General features: G+C 37.5%; 2 protein-coding genes across 7 annotated transcripts in view; one reads left to right on the top strand and one right to left on the bottom strand.

The window, feature by feature from the left end:
• Positions 1-22093, top strand: part of Rbm15 (RNA binding motif protein 15) — a 28950-nt gene extending 6857 nt beyond the window's left edge. Inside the window, exons 2-4 of one of the 5 annotated variants that reach the window (XR_003954319.1) lie at positions 1300-2852; positions 8389-8519; positions 10301-22093. Coding sequence is in view for 1 of the 5 variants with exons in the window: in NM_001045807.1 (NP_001039272.1) it covers positions 1300-1322 (23 nt within the window). In the remaining 4 variants the exon portion in view is untranslated. Of the gene's footprint in view, positions 1-1299 lie in introns of all 5 variants that reach the window. The other 4 variants (XR_003954318.1, XR_001783686.2, XR_003954317.1 and 1 more) reach the window with 4 other exon arrangements.
• Slc16a4 (solute carrier family 16 (monocarboxylic acid transporters), member 4) overlaps positions 15489-23083 on the bottom strand; it is a 20886-nt gene continuing 13291 nt past the window's right edge. The window contains exons 9-10 of one of the 2 annotated variants that reach the window (NM_001310705.1): positions 21496-21562; positions 19887-20117 (exon numbers count right to left, since the gene is read on the bottom strand). In NM_001310705.1, coding sequence (NP_001297634.1) covers positions 21507-21562 — 56 coding nt within the window. In that variant the 3' untranslated portion in view covers positions 19887-20117; positions 21496-21506. Of the gene's footprint in view, positions 16169-19886; positions 20118-21495; positions 21563-23083 lie in introns of those variants that run through there. The other variant, NM_146136.2, reaches the window with a different exon arrangement.

The following is a 23083-nucleotide window of genomic DNA, read 5'->3' as shown; positions in this document are numbered from 1 at the left end:
AAATGGTTCTACTTAATTGTGGACTAGTGTTTCCTGTAAAGAATTTTTCATACAGAAACCTAAATTTTTAATGTGTACTTGTACACCATCAAACTAAAGGTAGTTTTCCTTTCAGAATTAACCTATTAAATTGTACATCCTCTGGCTTCTATAAGCTTTTGTTATATCTTGAAGGTGGTAACCTTTTTGTGACTGACTGACTCACTTAGATCATTTGATACATAGCAGTAAAAGGTGTTTTTCAGAGTCATAGTTTATTTAAAAATTATGTTATGGGCAGATGTTCACTGACTTTTTCTTTAATCTTTTTTTTTTTTATTAAGTTAGCTCTTTTTAGCTGATAAAATTGCCCATTTTGCAGGCACAGCTTGAACTGCAGTTTGTATCCACATAAGAACCATTTATCAAAACTTCTGTTGAAATGGAATTATGAGATCTTCTATTGAAGAGGGCCTTAATGACTTAAGTGAAAAAAAAAATAGAGACAATTTCTGAACTTTTTTCCCCTCTTGTCTTTGTTACAAAGTCTGGTTTTGAAATAGAAGTAAGGTATGAGAACAAGAACCAGAGTTAGCCTTGTTAATTTTCTGATTGGGGTGATGCCCTTAACAGTGGGAAATGATTTCAGGCAACTACAGTACGTGGTTAAGCTTGATGAAGAGTTCTTATGTGTATACCTTGAACAGAATTGAAAAGTATGAGTCCTGAAGTATTTTCTGACTGTTAAGCAAATTGTGTGTTTTCTTAACAGTAACACCTGCTGTCTATGGTAACATAGGTAAAGGTGGTTTGTAAATGGCTTTGTAGTTTTAACCCCTGACTACCTAGTAATGGAGTAGTCCTTATTACTCCATATAAATAACAAAAATAAGCGTAGAGGGGTTAAAAGTTTGTCTAAACTCCATCTTTCTGTTCCACTTTTTTAGTTATATTTAGAAGGTATTAATTATAAACCTGCATTTTCCTGAACATTTGGCCATGCATTAGTCAGGTTTTTTTTTTTTTTTTTTTTTTTTTTTTTTTTTTAGGATAAACAATATTTTCAGTCCTCTAATCCTTGATAACAGTCTTTTAAAAAGTCAAACCCTATTGTTTTATTTGTTATTTGTGTGTTCATATAGTAAATTTATTTCAAGGTTTGTGCCAGTGGATATTATTGGTGCTTTTTGAAGTTAAAGTGGACTATCCAGGAAGGTCTTGTTAATACTATGTTCATCTATAATGGCATAGGGGAAATATATATATTTTTAATACTGTAAACGTTTGTACTGAATAACCTTTTTTTCCCCCTCCCGCAAGCAAAACTGGTGAACAGCGGATGAAGATACGGAATTCAAAGCTCTAATGGACCTTTTTGAAGAGAAGTGGCTTATGTGGAGTTTACATGGGCCTCTGATGGAAGAAAGCTAATCTGTTTAGTATTTTGTGCATTTTACTAAAATGGCAGCTTAACATTGTGTATCTGCTATTGTGATGCCAATGCCGGTGTTTTAAGTGGAAAAATGACCTCTTTGCTTTGTGCTGTGTACACAAGATTTCTGGAAAAGTAAAGAAAAACCCTTTTTATGGCTCACACAGCTTAAAAGTAGCTGTCACTCAAACATGGGCTCACAGTTGAGCTGCTTTTGTTTTATTCTAAATAAATTGTTTCTTTTGAGGAAAATGTTTTTCTGCCTGGAAGTGAATTGACGGCAAACCTTGACCCCTTTGTTTGCAGCGGAGGGGGTACTTGCTGCTGCTCAGATTTTGTATGTCTTGAGCAAGAAGCAGGGAGATCATCAGTTTCCTTTTGACTATCACGGTGTGTCAATTCTGAAGGATCATAGTGTTACAGTGACCCCCTTTGTTTGCAGTGAAGGGGATCCTTTGCTTCTCGGTCCTCAACACGATGAGGGTGCTGTTTGCTGGCATGCAAGAAGCCGGGGCAAGCACTCTAAGCCTCAACACAGTGCACGAGTCGGGGGCTTTGCTGGTTTGAAGAGCCGGAGTTCCTGAAATTTAAGTTTTGATTTATTTTGTTCACCCATCACGTTTGGCTTTAGTTTCATTTTTTAATTTGAAGAAAAGTTTGAAATTGCATTATCTTGCACTTTTAACATTTGCACCAAATTGCCAAAAGAAGGAGAAATGCTCCGGTTGCCTTTTAAATGTTAATGATGATGTTAATAAAGCCTTTCCTGACACATTTGAGGAGCTCCTCCGTCTCCAGGGGCTTCTTACCAGAGTTATGCAGTGATGGGTTTAGTTCTGAATGGATGAAGAGTTCCTGAGAGCTAGCATTTGTAATTAGAACCGTTACTTGGTATCTGTGCCTTATTTGACCTGTGGTTCCACATGCCTTGGATGTGCATGCACCGTGACGGTTTCATAGGTTCGAACGCACACTCAGGCCCAGTCACTTCGGTTGGTAGTACAGATTGTGAGGAAAAAAATGGAGGCATCCTTAAGGAGGATTTTGTTTGCCTTTAGTTCCTGCATTATCCTGTACAGGGGCTCTTGAGCTTTGGAAGCCTGTTCCCAGAGCAGGAGAAAAACTCCCCTGTTTGCAGCAGGATACTTCGGTGCACAGTGACAACGCTGGAGTTCAAGAGGAAGCCAGCAATTCTGCACCTTTGGCTTCAGACACCATGGTTGTTTGCCAGTTTTAAAACTAATAGTTGCAGACGAAGACCACCTTGACATGCAGGCTTGTTGGGCTTGTTTTGAATTTTAACCTCGGATGGAAGAGCCCTAGTGCTGTCTTGTCTCCATGCGGGATGATAGGCAACAGGTGATTATCAACCAAGGATGCCACGATTATACTCTACAAGGTGGTGTTCCAGTGGTAAACAGCTGTTTAAACTTGTAAACAGGTAAGAGGGTTTTTTAGAGGTCAAAAATATAATTACTAGGGTGAGGGCACGTAATGCTTTCGTTATGTTTCTCTCTTGGAAGTCTGTAGACATTGCTGGTGTTAAGCTCCCTCCCCTCACTTAGGTATTTACAAAATTCTGCAGCTTTGTTCTTGGTAATTCTTCTGTGCTTTATTTTAGAGTATATTTTGTTACCTGAAAAAAAATATTTTAATGTGGGAGCCAAAGTGTCAGCATTTGATTACAGACTTGAGCCTTGCTGTCTTATTAAAGTTTTTGACATTTGTCGTTAACCTTAGTGTTCACCTTTCGTGGTGATTTAATGGTGCTAGAGGACTTATGGCTATCAAACACAAGGTTTTTTTCTTTTACTATTGGAAATGATAAATATTTTATCCAAAATGGCCTTACATTTATCTTGCTGTCCCTCAGAGATTAATTGTGAAATTTAGGCAACTGCAACTTGAGGGAAATGAATGGGCAGTGTTTTCTGACTTTGGTCTTACCGCTTTCATTTGTTCAGTTATCCTAATAGCCTGAGCATCCTTCCTGCACATTAATCAAGTAAGCAAGTACAGCTTTCTTTGTATATCATACAACTTCCTCACTTTGTTTTAGATGGGTTTGGATATTTTAGAACTGTTTATCACTTCCATAAGATTTAGGGAATCTGGTGACTCTAGCAGCTAGTCTGTACTGGCTACTTTCCCCCATAGGTTTGTTTGGGCCCCTTGGATGATTTCGCCTCACAGCTGCTTATGTGTCACTGATAAGTGAGAGGGACAAAATGAGAAAACCAGAACTTTTCAGGTTCTTGGTGTGTTAAGGTTTTTAAAAGATGCATTTATTTCATGTATGTGAGTACAGTGTTGCTGTCTTCAGACATACCAGAAGACGGTATTGGATCCCATTACAGATGGTTGTGAGCCACCCATGGTTGCTGGGAATTGAACTCAGGCCCTCTGGAAGAGCAGTCAGTGCTCTTATCCCCTGAGCCATCTCTACAGCCCATGTTAAAGTGTTTTTAAGCCAAGTTTGCTTATGAGGTAGTTCACGTAAGGCTTTGCTTATTGAGCTCTCCTTGCATCTCCAAGCAGTTCTTACCTGTTGGTAATTTCATTATATTTTCTCTCTTGCTAGTCAAGTAATTTACCAATTAGTAGGCAAATATTTTTTAATATATTTATTTTATGTATATGAGTATACATACATTTATTTTATGTATATGAGTAAGCTATTGCTGAAACATCTGAAGATTACAGATGGTTGTGAGCCACCATGTGGTTGCTGGGAATTGAATTCAGGACCTTTGGGAAAGCAGTTGGTGCTCTTAACTGCTGAGCCATCTCCAACTCAGTAGGCAAATATTTTACCTGGAGAATTATGTTGTGCTGCTTAACTTTCTGAGGTCTCAGGCTTCATCTCAACAATGAGGGAAAACTTTAAAATCAGCATTTTTGTTTTTTGTTTTTTTTCGAGACAGGGTTTCTTTGTGTAGTCCTGGCTGTCCTGGAACTCACTTTGTAGACCAGGCTGGCCTCGACTCAGAAATCCGCCTGCCTCTGCCTCCGGAGTGCTGGGATTAAAGGCATGTGCCACCACGCCTGACTTTAAAAATCAGCATTTTTAAAATGTATTATATAAAACCATATGCCAAATGAAGGTACACAGTGTAACAACTATTCTGAAACTGGTATTCATGAAATTTAGTGTTCTTAGCTGCATTGAAGGATAATTAACTGATGGAATGTTCTGATTTTAAAATGTGGAGGCTACCCTTTGAATTTATTTGTATGGTTTCCCAGTGTCTTTAGTATAATCTAGATGTAGCATATTCTTCCTGGAGACCTCTGAATTGAATTCATTTTTAAAAGCTTAGCAATGGTTAAAATTGGAAAGAAGTATTTACCTTAAGTAAAACAACCTAGATTTTGTATATTGCTATGAAATAGCTTAAGTAAGTTGGTTACAAGTCTTTTTGAGTTTGTTTCAAACTCAAGATCTTCCTGCCTCTGCTTCTCCGAGTGATGAGTTTATAGCATGTGACACATCAGGCTTTACAGCACCTTAATACTAACTTGGACTTATTGAATGGCCAGGTCTTGGGGGAAAAAAGTTCTGAACTTAAAGACTTAAAGTATTTACCATGCTTCAATTCAGTTGATTGTAATATCCATGAGTTTTTAACAGTTTGAATATTGACTATGTATTAGGAACCAAGATTCTGAGAGTAGGAAATAGAAGTATCAGGTAGTTTCTACCACTGTATAACAATGGTGTATACTACTTAAGAGCTATACACTTAAGGAACTGGATATAACAAGGTTAATAAGCACTAGGGAAACGTTTAGCAGTTTACGGTAATAGGAAAGGTGTAATAGGTTAGTTGCTAATGTTTTATTTTTCTTTCATAGATAAACAATGGATATGGCTATATGAATAGGTTTCTCAAGTTGGGATGGATAAGAAAGGCTTAACAAAAGTTTATTAGCAGAGGGTAAGGAATGGTGGAGGGAATTTGATGGACAGGTTAGACAAACACATGAATAATAAATAATATAGCAACTTAGTGAATGGAAAAGATGCACAGACTAAGTCCTGGAAAAGGTGATTGATTGGGTCAACCAGGATAGGAAATTCCAAAGGGCAAGCAAATTTGAGGAGATGGGAGTGAAGATAGATCATTGATAGCAACCATTTACTAATTACTAAATGCCAAGCATCCTGCAAAGTCTACACATTGCCTTATTTAACTTTTCTACATTCTAATCTGACACTTTGGACCCAGGATTCTAGCCAAGCCTTTGTCCTGGCTAGATGGCTCTCATGCTCATTAATTTGCCTCACTGGTTGGTTGGTTGGTTTGTGTTTTTTTGTGGAAGCTCATTAATTTGCCTCACTGGTTGGTTGGTTGGTTTGTGTTTTTTTGTGGAAGCCATAGATAGGATTAAAGCTGTAAACTTGAGAAAAATGTGTGGGTGTTTAATTGCAAATGATATTGTATTAACATTTGCAGTATTTAAAAAGTAGGCTCTTTGTTCCTCCATTCTAGCTACTTTGAAATTTGTTAAGGACCAGCATGGTCTGGGAGTTTGTTCCTTTACAAGCTTCTCAGATAACTGCTGTGTTCTGTGGTTGTTGGCTATTAGTTAAATAACACTGACCTGAGAGCATAGAGTGCAGAGGTATAAACCAAGGTAATATGTTTGAGGAATGAGAAAAGAAGGTGACTTGAATTGAAGTATAGGTAGGAGATCAAAAAGGTTATGTTTCAGGGCTGAGAAGCGGAGATCCCCAGAAGTTAAGCTTAAAATTGTTGCAGCAAACAGAACAAAACTGTAAATACTCTTCATTTAAAGTTGCTACCTAAGTGCTGCATGCTGTGACGCATGCATGCCTACTGTCTCAACACTTGGGAGGCAGAATAAAGTTCAAGGCCAGTCTGCAGTATTACATGGCAGAATCCAGTCTCAAAATGAAACAGGAAAGATTTGTCATTTAAGTAGCAGTTTTATAATCTGTTATTTCTTCAAGGTACTAATTCTTGCTTAGTATTTAATTTGCCTTACCAACAAAGAAGGACCACTAGTTAATTGAAGAATTGGGTATGTAGTCCAGTGTCTGAGCACTTTCCATAGGGTGCATAAGGCCCTGGTTTGATCCCCAGGCACTACACACACACACACACACACACACACACACACACACACACACACACACACACACAGGTGTCAGAGAAAAAAATTGCTAACTCGACACCAGAAAAGTTGCATGTTTTGACTAAGTGAAACATGACAAGGAACTTAGAGAGGTATCCTTGAGATATCAGGTGTTAATATGAATAATATGGCTGGCCTATCTTGAAAGCATTTGCGTGTGGGTGTGTGTGCACGTGTGCCCCCCCCTCCGTGTGTCTGCAAGTGCACACACACACAAGCATGCCTTAATGGGCCAAGGGAAATTAGCGTTTCTATAAAGATCATGAATATATTCTTTCTGGGTTTACTTTTTTTTTTTTTTAATTGGAGCTGAAGAGAAGGCTCAGAAGTTAAAAGCACTGGTTGCTCTTCCAGAGGACCCAGCTTTATTCCTAGTACCCTCATGGTAGCTCACAGCTATCTATAACTCCAGTTCCAGGACATCTTAGGCACCAGGCATGTGGTTCACAAACGTACACACAGACATCCATACACATTAAAAAGTATGTGGTATGTGTGTGTAGGTACATGTGAAGGCTGGATGACTTTATGGAGTTGTTTTTCCTTGTCTACCTTCATGTGGAATCAATCCTGTGGCTCAACTTGGGTCTCCGGGCTACAGCAAGTATCCTTACCCACTGAGCCATCGAGATGCTCTTCTGCAGTGTGTTTTAATGTTTATTTTGTAGATACAGGAACAGGCTTCCGGCTGCTTTAGTATGTGTTGTACGGTTGAAGTTTCATTTAGTGTTTTTTTTGTTTGTTTGTTTGTTTGTTTTTTGTTTTTCGAGACAGGGTTTCTCTGTATAGCCCTGGCTGTCCTGGAACTCACTCTGTAGATCAGGCTGGCTTAGAACTCAGAAATCCGCCTGCCTCTGCCTCCTGAGTGCTGGGATTAAAGGCGTGCACTACCACGCCCGGCTCATTTAGTGTTTTTTGTAGTTATTCAGATTTTATTTCTTTAGGCTTTTAATTGTTGACCACCCTGAGCTTTCAGAATGGTCTTCCTTCTGGTATGTCATCTTCTGCTTCATAGTATTTGTATTTTATTAAATTAATATAGCAATTTCCATTATATTCACACATAGTTTCTGAAATATGCTTTTTGTATTTCATAATTTTTTCTAGTGGTGTCAAACTAAATGTTTATCCTAGAATTTTAAGGGTCTAGTTGCTCGTGGTAGCACATGCCTTTATTGTCCTTGCACTCCAGAGGCAGGGCAGAGGCAGAGGAATGCCTGATTTTGAAGGTAGTCTGCTCCTACCAAGTTCCAGGCCATCCAAGATATGAAAATAAGACTGTCTTTAAAAGCAAAGACTTTCCATTAAATGGTTATTATCTATGCAAAACAGATTTTTTTAGATTGTATAAATTGTTTAAGTTTATTGTGTGAATTTTCAGGTGACTAGTGGATTACTTTTTTACCCAGGAAAAGGACTTAATAACATTTTTTTAATATTGAGCCTGTTAGTGCACTTATGTCAACAGTAGAACTGTCATCAAAATTTAATACTGAGGTGCTATGTATTTTTGTAACATTTTAATGAATATTTTTAAAAAATCAATATTCCATATAATTATATTTTAGTATATAGAAATTGAATATTAATAGTTTTACTTGTCTCCCAAGATGAGTATCTTAAAGTTTATTATACACTTTTGTTTGTCTTTAGGCAAAGTGTCTTGTAGCCCAGATAGGCCTAGAACTCTCCATATAGCTAAAAGGTGACCTGGAACTTCTTTGTGTCAAATGCTTGGGATATGCCATCATATCTTTGTTTATAGAAACACATCACTAAACTGTACTCCTTAATTGGGATTTTTCTGCATTCTCTAGCAGAGGTCTCAACCCTGGCTCCTTGAGGAACTTTGGGAATTTTAATTCCAATAGTTAAGGTTGTTCTTCAGATTGATTGAATTGCGATGGATGAAGTGACTCTGCAAAGCCTCAGGAATTGTTTTTCCTTTGTAAGTGCCCAAGTAATTCTACTGTGCTGCCAGTGTAAAGAGCCACTGCTCTAGAGACAAAAGCTTATGCATACTCAGAAATATACAATCTTTTAAGAATTGTTAGAAAACAAAAACAATGACAACAAAACCAGTACAATTTTGATTCAGTACAATATGTATATTGCTGAACATATTGGATCCCTGTTGCTAAAAACATGGTCCCAGGCGAATAGCATTACATTAGTATCACCTGAAAGGTGTTAGGAATGCAGAATTGTAGAGCTTCATCTCAGATCTGGTGGATGTGGTGGCAATCTTCAGATAATTCATATGTACATTAAGGTTTGGCAGATGCTTGCCTGGGTTTTCGAGCCATTGGGTTTGAACCCTGACAGTATGTACACACACACAAAACACTTAAACTGCTTTTGAAGCTGGGCGTGGTGGAGCATGCCTTTAATCCTAGCACTTGGGAGGCAGAGGCAGGCGGATTTCTGAGTTCAAGGCCAGTCTGGCCTACAAAGTGAGTTCCAGGACAGCCAGGGCTATAGAGAGAAACCCTGTCTCAAAAAACCAAAAAGAAAGAAAGAAAGAAAGAAAGAAAGAAAGAAAGAAAGAAAGAAAGAAAGAAAGAAAGAAGGAAAGAAAGGAAAGAAAGAAAGAAAGAAAGAAAGAAAGGAAGAAAGGAAGAAAGAAAGAAAGAAAGAAACTGCTTTTGGTCTAGATACAGTGTTCTGTGATAAAATTAATAATTATAATCTTACTCCTTGTGTATAAGTTCCAAAGTTGCACTGGTAAAAATGAAATGTGAAGCATTTATTTTGCTTTGTTTCAGGAAAACAACAAAACTAGGACAAAACCAACACACATACATACATACATACATACACACACACATACACACACACACACACACACACACACACACACATGTTAACACCCTGTAATTTAGTGTTTTGGGTTTCATTTTGTGGTTTCTTTTTTCTTTGTGTTCTGGGTGAACCTAAGGCCTACATGGGCAGCAAGTATTCTATCACTGAGCATTCCTCCAACCTAGAAGTTTGGGAAGGTGGATATGGGTATGACTGAGGAGTGGTTCCTAATTACGTTGTCTTTATATACTTCACAGGCTAATTTTTTTCACATAGAAACAAGACTCAGTCTATAGTACCAAATCACACAATGAGAAAACAAATATTCAGAGGATAATCTTAATTTACATTATACCAGTTTAGGTGCAAGAATGGTATTTTTAACGTATAGATTCGTAATGATAAAGGGTTCTGAAGTATATTTGCCAAGTAGTCACTTTGATATCCATTGAAAAATTACAATCAGATTATTTTCATAGACTATATTTTTTACTTTTAAATTTGTTGTGTGTGATTTAAGGGAATTTTCATCAACCTCAGCAGTGTCAGCATCTCTGGGAACCTCGCAAAGATTCATTTATGATATTATAGGCTGATTTATCCTCAGAAACGCGAGACTTGTTTTCAGTGGAGAGTATAGATCAGGGCTTTTGTTTTTTGGTTTTGGTTTTGTTTGGTTTTGGTTTGTTTTTGAGACACCTTTGTTTTGCTTACTTTCCTTTATGTATGACTAAGCTGAATGTATGTGTGTGTGTGTGTGTGTGTGTGTGTGTGTGTGTGTGTGTGTGTGTGTACATCTGTATATATTTACAGAGAGAAAGAATATTGAATCCCTTTCCTTACTGTTTGAATTGCCTGGTTTAAAGGTAGCCTTCTAAGTACAGTAATTAGTTAAACATCTTTTTTTCTTCCTGGGTTTCTTTTTAGGGACTACTGACAAAACCTATAACTGACTTTTGGATATGACTTTATTACTCAGCAACTAAAAGATGAGTTCTAAGTGCCAGACTTCTGGCACTGGCATTGCCCTCCTGTTTCTATAGAAACTGGGTTGGAAGTCAGAGCTGCACAGAGGGAAAGGGTAAGTTTCTTTTAATTCCATATTATAAACCCATATCTTACTAACTATGGCCTGGTATCAGTTTCCACATAAGAGTGAGTAGTAAAGTGTTCTCAAAAAGAAACTACTAATTTTCACTTGAGAGAAACTGACATCAAGTCATTAAACATAATGAGGGTTTAAATATGGATTTAGTTTTCTAGTGACTCTGACTTCATATTTCTTAAAAGAATGAACTAGGTCGAATGGTCACTTTCAGTTTCTTTTTTTAATTCAAGGGAGTCACAGTATTGACTTTTACCCTATTGTGTTATACCTTTCTGATAAGTGAAAAGTGGCATATAAAATATGTGTAGGGGCATTGTAAAAGTCTATATGGATTGTGTCTCTTTGTAGAGGTTCAGTTCTTTTTTTCCATTGCAAAACAAGTTCTGCTCTACTGACAAGTTCTTAGCCTCCTCTCTCTTAGCTAAGTAGGATGAGTGCCTCTTGGGACATGTGCATTTGTTCTCTACTAGGCAGAGCCTGTTATTTGTATATTTTAAGATACCCGCCAATTGATAAGTTGTCATTCCTGTGGTTGTGGCTCCAGAGGGCTTTGCTAGACAGCTGTAGAATTTAGACATCATGTTGGTTTTCTTGATAGTACAAACTCCTATGATTTACAGGTTGGTGCATCTAAATAACATTAAAATGTGACTAGCTCTGAGATAGAGAGGACATTCTGAACTCTCACTTTAAAAAGTGATATTAGAGGATAATATTATATACTATTAAAGGACTAAAATTATCTTTTTCCCACTAAAAGAATGTAAAAGTTATGCAGACCAAAGCAGTCCTTGACTTTATTTCCATCTAGATATGTCACTTGTGGAAATAGTGTATGCTGTAAAAGTTGATCAAGCATGGTACACATGTTGGTAATCCCAATAGTTGGAGGATAAGGTTGGGGGACTGTGAGACTGAGGTCCGCTTATACTACATAATGAAATCCTATCTGAACAAAGTTGGAGGTTGTCAGTGGGAAAAGTAAACTCATTTTAAAAGATTTTTACAGGTCTTTAGTTCATGCCTGAAAGTGAACTATTAAAATTTTTTATGATTTTCACCATTTTTGTTATGCTAGCTGGGGCTTGTATAAGGCAGAAACAATTGAATTTGTGATTATTAGGGGGAAGCAAGAATTTGGAAATCTAGAAAGTTTGGTGTACTGTTTGCTGTCAAGCATCCAGACACATCTATTTCTTAGGAATAGTCAGTTGCCCTCCTTTTAAAATGAAAACTCTAGGATCTCAGCAGACTGGATGTGGTTAAGAGCATTGGCTGTTCTTCCAGAGGATCTAGGCTCCATTCCTAGCATCCATCGTAGCAGCTCACACCATTGTAACTCTAGTCTTAAGGATCAGATGTCCTCTTTGGCCTCCATGGGCATTGTATGAATATGGTGAGCAAACATACATGTCACAGAACATTCATAGATGCAAAATAAATCTTTAAAAATCTAAGGAATCAGCCGGGCGTGGTGGCGCACGCCTTTAATCCCAGCACTCGGGAGGCAAAGGCAGGCGGATTTCTGAGTTCGCGGCCAGCCTGGTCTACAGAGTGAGTTCCAGGACAGCCAGAGATACACAGAGAAACCCTGTCTCGAACCCCCCCACCCCCCCCCCCAAAAAATCTAGGGAATCCCCTCACTTCTGACCAGCCCAGTCTCCCTGATTCTGCTTCACTCTCTGCATTCCTTAAAGGTCCTCACTAAAGTTGAGGGTTTTGTACTGTAGTCCTTGGGTTTTGTTTTGTTTTCTAGACAAGATGTTACTTGTAAAATCTAGGCTAGTCTCCAGTTGTTGACAGTTCTGCCTCACCCTTCTGAATGCTGAGGTTGTGGGCAACAAGTGTATCACCACACTACTACTAAGATGTCACTGCTCATTGTTCTCTGCTTGAAACGTTCATAGTGTAATGGCATTTGCTGGAGTGATTCAATGTGTTGGAGCCTCATTGTGTAGTACTCAGGCTGGGCTGGGACTCAAAGATCCTCCTGTGTCAGAGTACAGAAATTCCAGGGAACACCATAGATTTGCTTTTCTGTTTTGTTTTCAATTTGTTTTTCTGTGTATGAGTGTCTGTCCTTCTGTCTGTCTGCCTGTCTGCATGTATTTCTGTGTACCACACTGTGCCTAGTGCCTAAGTCAGAAGAGAGGCCAGCTTCTCTGAGACTGGAGTTACAGATGATTGTAAACTTCCATGTGGGTTCTGGGAATTGAACTTAAGTCCTTAAGTTCTCTGGAAGAGCAGCTAATGCTCCAGCCCTAAAGCGTCATCTCAAATAATTAACTTGGCCTGTATTTCTTAGTGATTCCTGGCAAAGCTTAGTTGTCCCTGACGCCCGCTCTCCCCCCACACGCTTAATAAAACTTTCATTTTAAACTGTTCTAAAAGCTGATTGCGCATAACTTGGTTATCTTGATTAATTTGTTATTGTTGTTTTTGTGTCTATATTAGGAACAGGTGCTAAATGTGAGGCAACCTGGGTGAAATCTTGTGGAAGCTGCATTGCTGATACACTGTAGCAGACAATCTCAGTAAAGGCTGTGGTTTTATTCTGAGGAGTGGGTTCATTCTAGTCTAATTTTAGGTTAGCTTTGAGCCAAAACAAACCTATTGCCGTTTCAATGAAGTTAATTTTTATAGTTTGTTGGTACCAAGAAGGAAAGAATAATCTAAAGGAATGGGTGGTTTTTATGTTATTTGAGCTGTGACTTCTACTTACTTAATATTGTATTTATTTGGTTTTCATATTCATTTGGAAAATGGGCACTGTAGACAGTGCTTTTGAAAGTTGTGTGAAGATAAAGATTAGGCTAGGCTGCTTGCTGGGCAGTGGTGTTTCACACCCTTAATCCCAGCACTGGAGGCAGAGGCAGGTGGATCTCTGTGAGTTCAAGGCTAGCCTGCTCTACAGAATAATTTCAAGGACAGCCAGGGTTACATTGAGAAAGCCCACCAAGCTTGATAGCACATACTTGTAGTCCCAGTGCCAAGAGGGTAGAGGTAGGAGGTTCTGAAGTTCAGGGCCGTGTTACTACTTGGTAGGATGAAAAATTTTAGTGTATGAGATTGATAAAGCCTGTCTGAGTTAAGTCAATGTGGAATTCTTTTTATAGAGAGATTTGTTTATGTTACGTATGTTATGTATATGAGTACACTGGGGCTGACACCACAGAAGATCCCATTATAGGTGGTTGTGATCCCCTAGTTGGTTGTGCGCCACTAGGTGGTTGCTGAGAATTGAACTCAGGACCTTTGGAAAAGCAGTCAGTGCTCTTAACTACTGAGCCATCTCTCCAGCCCAGTGAGGAATTCTTTACGTGGTCTTACTTAATAGACAGTTTTGAAGTTCAGAAAGAGTCCAGATTGTTGAAGTCTTTTGAAAATAATTGCTGCTTCAAATGGAAGGGGAAATTCAGACCGGTTCCTATTGGCTTATCGTTTTAACATAGAAGGCAGCAGAAAAGAAAGTAGTGATTACTGTTTATGAAGGATATTTTGCTTGCAAAGTTTATTTTCATCTTATCCTCATACTATAATCCATAGGTAGGCAGGCAGGCAGGCAGGCAGGCAGGCAGGCAGGCAGTGGTATCCTCATTTTGCAGAGGAGAAAGTTGGGGCTCAGATATGTTGAACAACTTAGGAGATCATATGGTAGAAAATAGTAGAGCTGAGATTTATTACTGTTCCCTGCTTGTAAAAGTGGGGGGAGGTGTCATATTTTTGTTTCAGACTATTTTTATTTTATGTGCATGGGTGTTTTTTCTGCATGTGTCTGTGTACCTTGTGCATGCCTGGTGCTCATAGAGGCTGGAAAAAGGCATAGGATCCCTACGTTTGGAGCTACAGATTGTATGTGAGAGCATGTAAGTGGGTGCCTGCCAGAATCTGGGTCCTCTCATCTCTATAATATGCCCCATATTCTTATTTTTATTTATGTTTTGGCATGTGTTAAATTAAAAAAAAAAGAATATTAGACACTTTTTCTTAAATGTAAAAACCTGTGGCTGGTTGTGATGGTATACACCTATAATTTTAGGATGTTGAAGCAGGATTGTGAATTTGAGGCCACCTTGGTGTGTGTGTGTTCGTTTGTGTATATACCTTATTTAACATAGGTAAAAAAATTGAAATGTAAAAACTGCCTTTTAAATAAGAGCAACTTACTGTCTTTGAGATAGGTGAGATTTAAGACTCATTTGGTTACTTAGTTTAAAGCAGGCCTTGGACACATCATCTTGTATCAACAAGACCAGTAGAGAAAATTGTTGAGCTCAATTTGTGCCCAGTTTAGCATTAGGCAGGGAGCTGGGGATGTAGCTTAGTGATAGTGTGCTTGCCTGTGGTGATAATGGTTCAGTCTCCAGCACTGTAAATAAAGGACATTAGGTGAGATTCCACATGTTGGGCATGATGTTCATTTGAGTACTGTATGGGTTGTGTTGGATTGTACTGGTATGTAGGCATGTGCCAGGTCAAAGAATTGCAGGAATTGCAGCAGATAGTAAAGTTTGCACAAAGGCTTACTTGGAAAGTATCAAATATGGTGCATCTTGGAAACAATTTCAAGCTTTCAGTTTAGGGTTTTTCTTTATTAAGGAGCCAATAGATGTTTTAAATACAGAAGGGTAGGAGTGCAATAATAATAGTTGGAATATTCTGAAATAATATAACTGCATCAAGCCAGTCTTCTGACTGCTGGGATTTCTGGTATATGCTACCATGTCCTACTCAGAAAACCCTTTTTTATCCCCTTAAACAGCCAAGAGTTCACTAGTCACATGAAAATACTTAGAGCAAGAACCATTATTAATTAGCCATAAATGGCACACCTCTTTTTATTTAAATGTATTTCCACCTAAAACCACCTCTTCAACTACCATATGAAACTTATAGCTCTGAAGAGTCGTGTAGGTGCTTAATGTAAATATTTTAGATAATTTAATGTACTGGAAAGATAATACTGTTTAGATGGACAGTAATACCATTCAAACGATCAAATAAAGATTATTTTAGCAAATTTTATTTTTATTAGATAGCAGTACACTATAGAAATCTAAAAGACAAAGTAATAAGAAAACAAGATTACTTATAATGAATAAACAACAATAAACTTTTTTGGAGAGGGTATTATTCTTGTCACTAAATAAGGCTTTATTCAGATTCCAGAGATCTAGTTAACCAATGACTATATTTAAATAAAAGAAAAAAATAGTTTATAATTGTTACATATTTTGGTGACAGAATTACCATAGCACAAATGAAAAATTGGATTGATTTATTACAGTACATTCTGATTTTCATTTAATAGTAAAGGAGCTGCTTCAATGGATTCAGTTTGTAGCCTGTTTGATTACATTTAAGTTGTTGCTCCTTTATTACTCATTTATTACTCCTTCCACCAGTTGACATTCCTGGCAGTGCTAAGAAAGTAGGAAGGAATCTTAAAAACTCTATGGCTTGCTTTCTTAACAAAGACTTTTCTTCTGAGCTTTTGCTTACAGTAGCTTGTTTAGATTTTTGTTTGTTAGGCTCTTACTTGATTGTAGTCCTCAGAAGGTCAGACTGTTTGCGTTTCCATCTTTCAGCCAGTGGTACAAAAAAAAGGGAAACTGAAGAGAGGATATAGCAGGTGCCAGAGAAATAGAAAGAGCCTGTGTAAGTCTGTGTGTAATCATATATCCAGCCTGCAAGGTAGGAATGATTTCTGTTAATGAAGTGATCCCTACTTTTGTTACTCTCAAACAAATCTTAAGACTTTGAAGGAAAATGTCTCCTGTTCTCAGTCCATATTGTGAGCCATTGGACTTAAATAGGGCTTCTCACCTGTCTTGAAACTGGATCATTTTATCTGAATAGAAACTTACATTATTAAATACAAAAGTCATTGTGGTCTCCAAAAACATGTCTTAGGGTAGAAGAAACTGGAGAAAATTAGGGACACAGCACTTCACTTTATGGTGATTATTAGAGACTGCTGTTCCTTCTTATAAGGAAAGTAACCGTAAATAAGTCGTTTTGTTTCAAAGAAAAAAAGAGACTGAACCTTTACTGAGCCCTCAAAGTTTATAGTTTTAGTGGAAAGTAGATAGTAACCACTTAAAATATCTATTTGGTAAATTCTATAAAGGAGTGGGGGCTGTGATCACATGAGAAAGAACTGCTTGATAAATGTGCTAAACCAAAAAGCAAAGGAGTTCTTCCTGAAAAACTGCCTCTGAGCTATATTCCTAACTGGATGCTCTTTAAAATAAGAACAAGAGAAGCCTTGAAATCTTTTGGTCAATGGCATCTATTAGAACTTAAGTAAAACATCTTCTTAAAAGTGTTTGTTTCACTGTGCGATAGCAAGAAATCAATATTTAAATGTCCATATAAAAAGTCTATACTCGCCAGGCCTGGTGGTGAACGCCTTTAATCCCAGCACTCAGGAGGCAGAGGCGGGTGGATTTCTGAGATCAAGGCCAGCCTGGTCTACAAAGTGAGTTCCAGGACAGCCAGGGCTACACAGAGAAACCCTGTCTCAAAAAACAAACAAACAAACAAAAAGTCTGTACTCTGAAAACATCTTAGTGTTATAAAGATAATGATATGTATGCTTGTTTGGTTCTGGGATTGCAGATGATATTACTGGTGAAGAGAGGGGTGGAAACACTCTCTGCTTACAGGGTTTTTTTGTTTGGTTATGTTTTGTTGTTATTGTTGGTTTTTTTTGTTTTGGTTTTTTTTTATTTTTTTTTGGTTTTTTTTTTTCCCACCCCCAACTCCCATTTAGTGTAATTGTTTATTGCCATTTCTTCATTTTCTTGTTTAGCTCTGACTTCCAGGGTTTGAAGTTTTGTTTTTGTTTTTAAGTTTTAATTTATGTATTAGTTATGAGTATACTGTTGCTGTCTTCAGACACACCAGAAGGGGGCATCAGATCCCATTACAGATGGTTGTGAGCCACCATGTGGATGCTAGGAATTGAACTCAGGACCTCTGGAAGAGCAGTCAGTGCTCTTAACTGCTGAGCCATCTCTCCAGCCCTATGATTTTTTTATTAGTTGGCTCTGGGTATTGATTGAACCCAGGGCTTCATGTACAGACATGGCAAACCTATGCTTTACTACTTAGCTATACTCCAGCCCCTTTTTATGGTGGTTTTATGTTTCCTATATTTTATGTAATACATGAATTGGCATGTAAATTATAGCCCTTTAAATTCAGCTAACTTTAGGAATTTGTTTACTGATTCTTGATTTGATTAGTGACCTCTCAGTTAAGTTTCTTGGGGACTAATGAAGGAGTGGAGTGAGGTCAGCTAGGATGATAAGTCTTTGTGTTCTATGAACATGAATGACCTATAACTCCCTAAGAAACAGGTGACTAATCTGAGCTAGGGAATTTTCTAGAAAGGAGGGAAGATGGAGCAGGACTACCTCCTCTGTATGTGTATATGTCCTGTGACTTTCTGATGGTTATCAGATGTTAGCATTATTGGAAAGAACTGGGGGTTCTTGCTAGTGATGTTGATAGTGCTAGTAGACAGGAGCACAGATGGCAGTTAGTTCAGAGCAAATCATTTCTAAGCTTTTCTTTTACACACACCTTTTAAAGAGAATGTTATGTCTGAAACATTAGGGCTTAAAATATTTTAATATTTTTATCAGAAAAGGGAGTCATTTGACATATTTCAAGTTGGATGAAATAATTTGCTTTGAATATTCTACCTATTTATACTTGTTAATTGAGATGCTAATATCTTTAAAATTCTAATTGAGATCCAGAGCCAAATCTTTAATTTTTAATGGTAGACAAAGGTTCACTACTCCAAGTTTTAATACTATTCAAGATTGAATTTTTGCCTAAAATTTTTGCCTAAGTGGCCCCTAGTTTAGGCCCCTAAATCTGAGCTTGATTGTTATGGCTAAGAAGGGTTATCGAAGATACCTAGTATTGCAAGTATTGTGTTTAACACATGCTGATAAGGTGTGAATGGGACCCAAGTCTGAACAGAAAATTCATTTATGTTTTGTGTACTTTTTATACACAGCCTAAAGATAATTTTTAAAAATGTGTTCATCTTTTTATGTTTGTATATTTTGCCTGTGTGTGTGTGTGTGTGTACACGTGTGCATGCATGCATGCAGGTGTAAAATGTGTGTATGTATGTAGGTGTACCACATACATGCTTGGTGCCTCAGAGATCAGAAAAGGGTATTGGATCCTGTGGACTGGAGTTACAGATGGTTGTGAAGCACTGTATGGATTCTGAGAACTGATCTTGACCTTCTGCAAGGGCTATATACAAATGCTCTTAACTGCTGAGCCATCATCTCTCTCACTAAAGATAATTTTATGTAATATTTTTAATATTTTTGTGCATGAATCAAACTTATGGTAGGAAAATTTGCCACTATGACATAGCACTCCCCCACCAAAGATTTATTATTTTGGATTTTAAGATAGTCAACCAATAAACTTTGCATAAGATTTTATGAGTTAAGTTGTGGAAAAGGAATTTAATATGCTCAGAAGTATTCATTACCATGTGTTTCAGAATTTGTTTAAGCAAATAATTCTTTTAGGGGGCTGATGAGATGGCTTTACAGGTAGGCTCTTGCTACAGAGCCTAGCAGCCTGAACTTTATATCCCTGGGACTTGTGATGGAAGAAGAGAACTGACTCCCCATAGGCTGCTCTCTGTCAGCACACATGTTCACACACATATACTCACAAAGTAAAGAAACAAAGAAGAAAAAAGGAATCCTGTTAGGCTTGCTGTTAGGTTTCCATTTATCAACATGTTACAACTTGAAATATACCCAGGAAGTCCTTATCCCAAAGCTCCTTGGTACTTCAACTATGAAACTGAAAATTCTGAGACTGGCCTGTTTAATGAGAGCTTCCTCTGTTGGGTAGGAGGCATAGTGGCAAACTTCCAAGGTGTATGGACACAGTGATTTTATTTCTTTATTTTGAGATGTGGGTCTCACCAGATAGACCCAGTTGGTGGCCTAGAGCTAGCTGTCTAGACCAGGGTGACCTCAGTCTCACAGAGATCTATTAGCTCTGCCTATCAAGTACTGGAATTAAAGGTGTATACCACTATGCCTGGTAAGACCCTCATCTTTTTGTCTCTCAGGGCCACTGGTTGGGTATAGCAGTTTTATCTCTTGGTTGTGTTGTAAAATATTTATGTGTTCTGTATATGCCATTAAATGAATAAATCTTGGGAAATGTGTGTTAGCAAATTAAAATCTTGGGGCCTTTTTAAGATAGGAACTCACTGAAGGCCCCAAGATAGAAATTTACAGTAAGATTTAGTAGGGCCACTTAAGCATTGGCTTTGTGCTCTGTTTTATTAGAGGATTAGCATTTTGACACTCTAGTCTTGGCTTTTGCAAACCTTTTAAACCACAATAGAGCCATTTGAAATTTATTTTTGATGTTTTCATAGATATTCATCAATCTTAGGAATGCTGAGTCAGAGTGAAGCTGGCTGGGTGGTGTGGTTGGAGGGAAATTAACCACCTGATAATGAACAGTTTACAAATTCTCCAGCGTTAGTGTATTCCCTTTTATTTGTCCAGACAGAGAACTTTGCTCTGCCATCTCGCTTGTCTTCCATTCCTTCTAGTCTCCTCACTGGAACTATAACAGACCAGAAGCTTGAGTTATCTTTTCTCCTAAGAAATTCTGTAAGTCAGCATAACTGATAAAACTTTTGAAGTTAATTTGGTAAATGGTAGAGCAAGGGATCAGAAGTTTTGTTCAATATTGTATTTGAACTGAAGCTAGACTGGAAATAGGAATAGCCTGCCAGTTTATAACATAGCTTTCCTGTTAAAGGGACTGAAACCTCTCCTTGGTTGGATTTCTTTTCCTGTAATACTCAGAGCTAGTAAAAGATTACCAGTTTCTCTGTCGTCTTTGACTTATAATCTTAGCACTTAAAAAGTAGGAGAATCTTGTGTCAGGGTCACTCTGTACTACATAGCAAGTTCTAGGCAGCCTGCACTATACAATGAGACCTTGTCTTAGAAAACCAAAAAGAATTTAAAGGTTTTCTTAGCGTTTGTCCAAAATGGTTTGTCTTATGAAATGACTGATTAACATTTGAATTGTCCCATACCCATTTCAAGTTAAGGAAATAGATGAGTTAGGGTTATATCTATTTCATCAGATGTTCAGTATTGGATGTAAAAGAAGGCAGATTCCAGAGTTTACTAGAAATATAGCAAGGTTTCAAATAATAATTCCTATTTCCCCACAGCCTTTCAAAGCTAAAATCTTGGTGCTAAGGTGGAATTCTGGATGTTATCTACCAGCATAAACCTAGCAGGTTTGAATGCACTGTGACTTTTAACCTACTCTTAGTCTGCTAAACACCCTCAGCTAGGAAGCTGGGTCTGATTTGAGCCATATTATTAAATAAAATTGGATTTCATACTAGTTATAGAGAAGGATAGAAAGAATCTGGTTGGAGAGGAAAAAGGTAATGTTGTGGGGAGGAGTACATGTGGGGAGTGGGAGGCTTTTGGCTTCTTGTCCTTTGAATTCTTGCCTTAAGGAATTTTGCTGCTGCTATATTTCTTGTCATAGTCATAATGATAAATTATATAATTATATTGCCCATGTGATCGCTATAGATTTTTTTAATTGTGTAGTTTTGTTAAAAATTACATGATTTCTATGGTTTTCTTATGCTTTTTTTCTTTCCTAGAATTATTAAAATGTTGTAAAGAACTAACTTTTCTTTTCTTTTTCATTCCCATACAGGAAAGAAAAGTATATTGTTTATTTACTCATTGGTACCATTTTAAACAAACATTTTGACTGAGGATTTACTGTTTGCCAGATTCCTACTTAAATATGCCTATATTCTTTTATAGGAATTTCAGCTTTTCATTTGTTAATAGATATGGGTAAGTAAAAATGAGAATCTCTTACAGCTTTGAAGATTACCAATACACATTTAGATTTAAAGGTAAAAATCATAGTTTCCCATACCTCTTAATAATCAAGTTACCTGTTTTTAGTTTAGGTTTTCAAGGGCTTCATGTGCATTAGGTAAGTGGTCCACCCATGAGTTACATCTGCATTCCAAAGAACTGAGTTAATCTGAAAGCCAACATTTGTAGTATTTCTTTGGTAGTTGCTGCTAAAGTCAGAACTTGGAAAGAGATCTAATGGTCTTTATAAAGTTGTCTTTATCATGCCATAGAGGAATGATTTAGAGAAATCAGAGAACTCCGCGAAACCTCTCCCTTTAACTAGGTGCTTAGCCACATAACATCACTCTTGGTGAGATAGCTTCCATTGTGTATTATGATTATCTTACTTGGGATGCTGTGAACAACAGACTCCTAGACTAAAAATCAGTGAAGGCCTTAATGCTAGCCTAACCACTACCTTTGACTTGTTAGAAAATGTATGACTGTCCAAGTAAATTCTTAGGATTAGTGGATACAGGAGGTCCATTTATCCTTACATATAGTTCTAAGTATTCTAGACTTTGGGTAAGAAAAATCTATAAAGATTTTTTTTTTCTGATTTATCGAAAGCAAATTTATAATGCATTAGGTGTGTACATGAAAGTATCACAATAAAATGATTCTGTTTTCTAATTTGCTCTGTTGTAGTCTGTTCTTTTTCATTTAGAAAAACAAAAGGAAAGGAAAGGAAATAGAAACCAAGAATGGTGGGGCATGCCTGTAGTTCCAGCACTTGGGAGACAGAGGCAGGCGGATTTCTGAGTTCGAGGTCAGCCTGGTCTACAAAGTGAGTTCCAGGACAGCCAGGGCTACACAGAGAAACCCTGTCTCGAAAAACAAAAACAAACAAACAAACAAAAGAGTTCAAGCGAGCATCTTCTAGGGTAGTGAGTTTAAGGCCAGTTTAGGCTACATGAGACCCTGCCTCAAAAACAAATAAGAATACAAACTTACCATCACTATACATATTTTGTTTGTTTGTTTTTTTAAACGATAGGGCAAAATCACTGTTTTCAGTTATGGTCTGAAAGTAGCAAAAGCGATGCTGGCCTCAGTTGGCAGATTATTTGTCTAGCATGAGTGCCCTGAGTTTGATTTGCTTCCCCACCACTGCATATACCAGGTAATGATCTCACACGTGTAGTCTCAGTGGGAACAGAAGAGTCAGAAAGTTCTTCAGGTTCCTCCGGTGAATAGGAGGAAGTTTGAAGCCTACTTGGGCAAATGAGACCTTGTTTCAAAAACAAAATAAATGGTTTAAATATAGAAAAGTTAATTTTAAGATGAGTTCCTAGTTATGGACAGTGGAAACACTATAGCAGTCAGTAAGGTCAATAGATGAGAACTCGGATCTGTGAGAATCTTAACATTTAAGCCTTTACCAGTGAATAATTTTTTTTCTGTGCAGGTCAAATTTTTAACTAAATCAGCAAGCAAAAAATACCATTTAGGTAAAACTGGTTATTTCCAGTAAAGTAAAACATATTTATAGAATTAACTTCGTATTTTCCTGTATGGTGATCAGGGTAGAGCGAACATGGTAAAGTCAAAAATAGCATTTAAACCTGTACTGTTGCCATTGATCCTAGATTTCTAATTTCTTCATTGAAATTTGCTCAGAAT

Source organism: Mus musculus, chromosome 3, assembly GCF_000001635.26.
Source record: "Mus musculus strain C57BL/6J chromosome 3, GRCm38.p6 C57BL/6J".
Classification (NCBI taxonomy): domain Eukaryota; kingdom Metazoa; phylum Chordata; class Mammalia; order Rodentia; family Muridae; genus Mus; species Mus musculus.
This window is presented reverse-complemented; position numbering and strand designations above follow the sequence as displayed.